Below are 7,091 nucleotides of genomic sequence, written 5' to 3'. Positions count from 1 at the left end.
TCTACGTGACTTTACCGAAAGAACCAAGAAGATGAATCCCTGCAGTCACGAAAGTTTTAAATCGAAATTCTATATATATTTAAAGTTGCACATTTTGATGTGACGTCACATTTCTCACCCCCCCCCCCTCGTCACACATCGTCACAAATGTCTGACCCCCCCCTCCCCTAGGTGCGTGACGTCATTTATGACCAGCCCCTTGAGATTGTTGACCCTTTCATCCTTGTATTAAGGCGACGTTTCGGGCAATGACCCTTCACGGCAGCACACGCATCGCATGTTTAACTTAAAAAGGGGCAAATCGTCCACACTTTTATAAACTTATCTCAGCGGTTCACAAGCCACGTAAAAGACTAAAGGTCCCCCTGATAGCCTTCACCAGACTGCTGGGGCAAGTGCTGGTAGCGAACACCTATTACAGCCGGATGGGTGACCAGCACCACGCCCGACCGCCTTTGTCTCCCCCAGTGCTGACGATTTCACATCGCACAAAGCACGAATTTGAGGCCGAGTGGAACCTAGAGGAACGGTTCTGATGATCGCCACTAGCGTCGGCGTGTCCCCGAGTGGGAATATCGAACTCGTGGCCTTTGTGTGTCCGGATGAGTGGCCCAGCGCGCTAACCGCTGCGCCACCGCTCCTCAATAACCACGGCCACATCACAGCAGCGGTGACGCACGCAATTGTATTTCGTAACACGCATAAGCCGCGCGGCGCCCATCCGCTCTAGCAAATACAAACGCGTTCAACACACTGTCAAAAAAAAAGTTTTTGTTTAGTTCTTTTGAGCAGCCTATTAAAACAAATCACAACGCGAGGCGGGCGCATACTCGAACACGCATCGCTTACAAACGGGGCAGGTTTTTAAACGACTAAAAAAAAAAATGTTTAAAAACATTTAAATCGAATTTCACCACCAACCTTTTTCGCGTGCCGGGAACCGAAGGCGCGGAGTGAGTTGAGTGAGGCGAGCTGCCGGCGCGGCCGCATCACCGCGCGAGAGGCAAAGTCCCTCCCCCCCCCCTCCCTCCGTGTGTTAGTCCGCGGAGAGGAAATAGTCCCCGGCCTTGACGTGACGTCACCGCGCTGGGCCCACACGCTGCGTTTGGAACGCAACGTGCAAATAATAAATTATTGCATTTTCTTATTCTTCTTAAACAGTCTGCCTCAGCAGCAGACCATGCTTTTCCCACCTGATGATGGACGCTTGTTTTGCGCCCGAAACGTCGTGATTTTTATTTTATACCCACGTGACTTTACCGAAAAAAAACAAAGAGTATTGAGGAATACGGTGAATTGTAAAGTTATTTTTCGCCGATGTCCAGCAGGCGTTTAGGGGCGTCCATAAATGACGTCACGCGATTTTGGACGATTTTTGACCCCCCCCCACCTCGTCACACGGCGTCCACAAAAAGTCAGACCCCCCCCCCTCAAATATGACGTCACAAAGCTCTGCTCCCCCCCCCCCCCCCGAAAACCATATTTCCATTTTGAAAATAAAACATGCTTCAATCATTGTAGTGCGTATTTAATGTGGCGCTGCACTCTGATGTTGTTATGAGAAAACATTTATTAAAAAGTATATTTAATTAAGTAGAACGTGTTGTCTATATTTATTTAAAGTTGCGCATTTGTGATGTGACGTCACATTTCTTACCCCCCCCCCCCCTCGTCACACATCGTCACAAATGTCTGACCCCCCCCCCCCAGGTGCGTGACGTCATTTATGGACGGCCCTTTATGCACAACAACGTGTATAAAAGCAACACCAGCCTTCGTGCACCATGCAAAACAACAAACCCATACCGCGTCAATCCATGCGGTTTAGCCGTATTCTTGTACAGGGAAATTGAGTTTTCAGGTCCATACGGCGCACAGCCGTTTCAAAACGGGCAAAAAATAGTGAAATTGTCTATTAATTTGTGATTCTCCCTTGTGATGGGACTTTGTAGGATGAACGTAGAGATTTATAAATGGCACGGGGTGACCAATAGGGCCGGAATTAGTCCGTAATAAGTTAGGCACTGATACGGGGTTGACATGATGTATTATCGACAGACCCATAGATATCCCTAGAGACCGACAGAGATACATAGAGACCCATAGAGATACATAGATATATAGCAGAGCGGTCAACCCATGCGGTTTACTCCGTATTCTTGTGTAGGGAACTTGAGTTTTCAGGTCCATAGGGCGTACAGCCGTTTCAATGCGGGCAAAAATTAATTTGTTTGTGATTCTCCCTTGTGATGGGACTTTATAGGATGAACTTTGAGATTTATACGGGCACGGGGTGATCAATAGGGTCTGAGTTGGTCTGTAATATTGTAGGGCACTGATAATGGGTTGATAGGTGTGAAAACCCATCAGCAGTTCCTGAAGAACAGCATTTGTGGTCCCAGTCGTCTCAGGTGGTCACCTTCAACATAAATGTGACAGCAGTGATGCAGATATATACACAACTGTGGACTCCGTTTCATTCTTATTTAGGATTCATCAGCGTAGTACGGCCATCAGTGTTTACTGCTGCAAAGTCTGTCTCCTGGAAACCACCAACAGTACCGTGTGTGGAACCGACACTTACAACTTATGGGGCCCATTAGCTCGGCTAGTGCCAATAAAAAAAAATTACCTTTGATCATTGATGTATCCGTCTCTCCGCGTAAAAAAAATAAACGTTGTTCCTGCAACACCCCATCGGCCACAACGTCGTCTGTGAGTGCATCCTTTCAGCAACATTCGATTCCATACAAGCACAACCATCGGCCGGCTTCCACAACACTGGATCATCGATAACAATTTTAGCAATAATTATCAAATCTGTGAACGTCTGTTAAAACCCCCGCATCATAGTAGAATGAGGGCTCTCGCTGCCGTGAAGACGCTTTGCTTATGCACAATACCTGTGTTTTGTCACACATTGAGTATGTGACACGTGTCACACATTGAGTCTGTCTGACACGTGGCTGTGTGTTTTGTTGTATGGGGAGCGGTGGGGGTAGCGGTTAGCGCTACGCTGCACTACGAATCTGGCGACCCGAGTTGGATTCCCGCTCACGGCCAACACCAGTGACGATTATCTGAACCAGGTCCTGGGGCCTCCCCTAGGTCGACTCAGCCTCAAATGAGTACCTGGTGCGGTGTGTAAACATTTCCACTGAGGGAGACAAAGGCGGCCGGGCGTGGTGCTGGCCACCACCCCCCTCGTGTGCCGTACCGGCCTTAACAAGTGCTCGCTAACAGCACTTGCCCCCAACAGTCTGTTACAGGCTATACGGGGGATATTTGTTCGAAACGTATGGGAATTGCGGCCTCCAATTATTCGGCATACCACTGACATTGATGGTTCTCGTCACTCAGATTTGTTGATTGCACACGTGTGTTATAGCTGGAAGGCACGGAACTTGCAACCGCACTATGAATGTCATGCTCGGTTATTTAATTGAGGAATAATGCATTCACGTTTGCTCTGAAAAGGACTCGAAACGTCACCTAACACATTCCTGCGGAGGGAGCTGGTAGGAACGTTGGGTTGCTCGGTCAATGGCCAGGGTCAACGGCGGCGTGGTGTATTCCGCAAATATGCCCGACTGTGAGGGTGGGTACAAGCCGGCGTGAGTAGGTTAAACGTTGAGTTTTATAAGGGCACCACGGGGTGACCAGCCCCTCCCCACCCAGCCCCCACCCTCCCCACCCAGCCCCTCCCCACCCTCCTCACCCAGCCCTACCCTCCCCACCCAGCCCCTCCCCACCCTCCCCATCCAGCCCCTCCCGCCCCACCCAGCCCCTCCCTGCACGACGGACGGACACAATAATCCCCTGTGGGCTGGTGGAACCAGTGGGTTCCTACCAGTATTATATATGTATTAAGGCCACAGTTATTGACAGATGTGTTGAGCTGTATTCTTGTTAGATGCTTGTGCACCACCGCCAAACGCAGTATCACCACATTTATGTAACAATTACTGGAGCGCACAAAAAAAAGGGTTGCATAACAATTATTTTAAATTAATTCATGTGAGAATTGCGAAGCCCTCCGCATGCGGTCTCCCTCGTGACAAAGGGCACGAAATGAGTGGGGTGTGGGTGAGGGGGTTTAATGACTAGATGACTCATGTGACCTATCCAATGAACATGCAAAAAGCTGCGCCATGCCACCGTTGTTGGCATGCGTTTGATAAACATTTGGGACAACGACCAAAGTGTACTAAGAATAAGCCGTATTCTACCAATGTGTATGGAGTATAAATTGCATTCTAGCATTGTGTACCGAGTATAAGCTGCATTCTACCGAAATCGGGTGTTTATTAGCGCAGTATACGAATCAGTGTGTCGGAATATACCATGATCCATCCTTATTAAAATTATAACGTGGACGTTCAGCTCTTCTGTCAATCAACTGCTGGATGACGTCCTCGTGGTGATCATTCGGTCAGTTTTCGCCACGCTGGTTCAATGCGGGAAGGTGAAGGCAAGGGACTATGGATTTAGTTTTTTTTTCTTATATTGCTCTCTGCTGGCAATTCGGGCATCCTGCGACACCCCTGTTATGTGCAGGGCAGTCATGACTCACCCGAGCACGATCCAGGATGAGCCGTCCTTGGCTTTCAGAGGTAGGGGGCGAATTGCAGGCGATACGACGTTTCGTGGGGCGCTGTGTGGCCATCTTGTCGTTTAGAACCACCAACTCAAACGAGTTGAGAGAATGCGACTGTCCAAAGAAAAGCATTCTTTCGACCGATGCCGTTTTTATGAATCAATTAGTTTTTGGGTCGAACTGCTGAAGCCCAATTGTAAGGTGCGTCGTGATCCCACCCCCAACGCCAAGAAGTTGGAAGTTAACGTGTGAACAGACACGCCAATGTTTTATTGCTTCACCACTGGCATGTTTTACTGGGAGGAACCACCTGGTTCCACCAGCCCACAGAGGATTGTGTCCGTCCGTCGTGCATCCAAAAATGGGAGGAGTGGGGCTGGGTGGGGAGGGGAGGGGCTGGGTGGGAGGGGTGGGGCTGGGTGGGGAGGGGCTGGTCACCCCGTGGTGCCCTTATAAAACTCAACGTTTAACCTACTCACGCCGGCTTGTGCCCGCCCTCACAGTCGGGCATATTTGCGGAATACACCACGCCGCCGTTGACCCTGGCCATTGACCGAGCAACCCAACGTTCCTACCAGCTCCCTCCGCAGGAATGTGTTTAACCAAATTGGCCATACATTTGATTTGACCCGTATGTACAATAGTGTACAGCGCGCAATTATCTTGAATGACGCTACACAAAATGAAACTATGAAGTGTTTAGATTACTCTAACATGCCGGTGTGCTGAAACAATGTGTTCACGTGACTATATTTTCGGCCGTCGGGTGGAAGAGGGAGTGACAACACAGGTTGTATTGTGCTCACCCAAATCCGACTCAAAACAACAATTATGAATCATACACGTTGGCCGCAGAAACTCCACGTGTTCAATGAATGCCAAGTTTCATTGAAGAGTATTTTCATCATCGGCCATGTGATCAATCCACCGTTGGATTAAGGGCCTCCCCAAGCCGCCAGCATTTCTCGCGTTCTCTGTGATGCAGTTATCTATCGAGCAACTGCACACGAGCCAATTTCATCCCCTCTGGATGTACCATCAGTTCCATCGCTTGGCTGTCCCTGTTACTATTCTTTATAGTCGGCCATCAATCCTTTCAGCGTAGTGTTCCGGAGAGCCAACTTTTCAGAACGGTTTTAGGCATGACATTAGCCTGTGTGTGTTCTCCAACCCACGCGCGTTTGTCTCCGAATGCAATTCTAATGTTTGTTGTACTTGTTTCGCACCGTACGAAGCCAACGGTGCTAATCGGATGTGCGTCTCCCATTGCTTAAATGTGCACTGTTCTGTTTTTCTATTTTGGATTCGTAAATAACCACGTTTCCGATTAGAATGTGTGTGTGTATATAATAGCACAGTGTATTTCAGGCACCTTAATTCTAGACATACTCTTTGGTTCTTTCGGTAAAGTCACGTAGGTGAAAATAAAAATAAAGAATAAAATAGAAATAACTAAATTAAATCACGACGTTTCGGAAGCAACACAAGCTTCCGTCATCAAAAATTACTGTAGTGGGCAAAGAGAGCTGTAATTTAGTTTTTTGCTGCGGTTGTCCCACCTGATGACGGAAGCTTGTGTTGCTTCCGAAACGTCGTGATTTAATTTAGTTATTTCTATTTTATTCTTTTTTTATTATGTTTTTATTTTCACCTACGTGACTTTACCGAAAGAACCAAAGCGTATGGATCCTTGCAGTCACGAAAACAAGGTCACGTTGACCGCCTGAGATTCCCGAATTAAACCATCAGTTTAAAGCATGGCTTCAAAACGAAATAATGAAAACAAAACTACATATCGGACTCTTGATTGAATACACGTAAATGATGACTTCAAAATGAAAGGAACCGCAACACTCATACGTTATGCATGTATTCGCAAACCTGTACTAATTGCAATAGTGCAATGAAAAAACATTTTCCTCTTCCTAATCTAGAAATATAAAATGGAAATTTGTGATTGTCTGTTCAAAATGTTTAGCGTACTTCCCGACATGCAACAAACTTGAAATTTGCCATGTGGGTACTTCCCAGACTGTACACCATGCAAAAATTATAAAAATACACTTTTGTATTTTTTTTGGGGGGGCCCAATAATGCATATATTTTGCACGGCAAGTGAACTGTGACGTCACATCTGTCATGTGACCCGTGTGCGGAAAGCGTAACGGAGTGTGCCTGCTGATCGCGGGCAAAGTGAAATACAAATGTGTTGCAGGTCTAAGGCGCTCTTCAACTGCGTAGCGATTCGCGCGCAGCGCTACCCTCCCGGCCACCACCGGTGACGATTATTTGAACTGGTCCTGAGCCTCCCCTAGGTCGACTCAGCCTCAAACGAGTAACTGGTGTGGTGTGTGAACATCGCCACTGGGGAGATAAAGGCGGCCGGGTGTGGTGAATCCAAGTCCCGGGCGAAGCCGGGTAAGTAAAGCTAGTAAGTAATATAGTAGCAAATTAAACGTTTCTACAAACAACCATTCACTCGTATGGCCAACAC

The 7,091-nt window shown here is 47.7% G+C and overlaps 1 protein-coding gene across 1 annotated transcript in view; it reads left to right on the top strand.

The window, feature by feature from the left end:
- Nucleotides 1–4,593, top strand: part of LOC133355537 (ankyrin repeat and SOCS box protein 15-like) — a 34,246-nt gene extending 29,653 nt beyond the window's left edge. The window contains exon 12 of the mRNA XM_061572878.1: nucleotides 4,558–4,593. Coding sequence (XP_061428862.1) covers nucleotides 4,558–4,593 — 36 coding nt within the window. The remainder of the gene's footprint in view (nucleotides 1–4,557) is intronic.
- The last annotated feature ends 2,498 nt before the right edge of the window (nucleotides 4,594–7,091 follow it).

This window comes from Lethenteron reissneri, chromosome 51, assembly GCF_015708825.2.
Source record: "Lethenteron reissneri isolate LAM-NWPU_2019-01 chromosome 51, ASM1570882v1, whole genome shotgun sequence".
NCBI lineage: Eukaryota > Metazoa > Chordata > Hyperoartia > Petromyzontiformes > Petromyzontidae > Lethenteron > Lethenteron reissneri.
The sequence above is the reverse complement of the archived record's forward strand: the minus strand, read 5'-3'. Positions and strand labels throughout refer to the sequence as shown.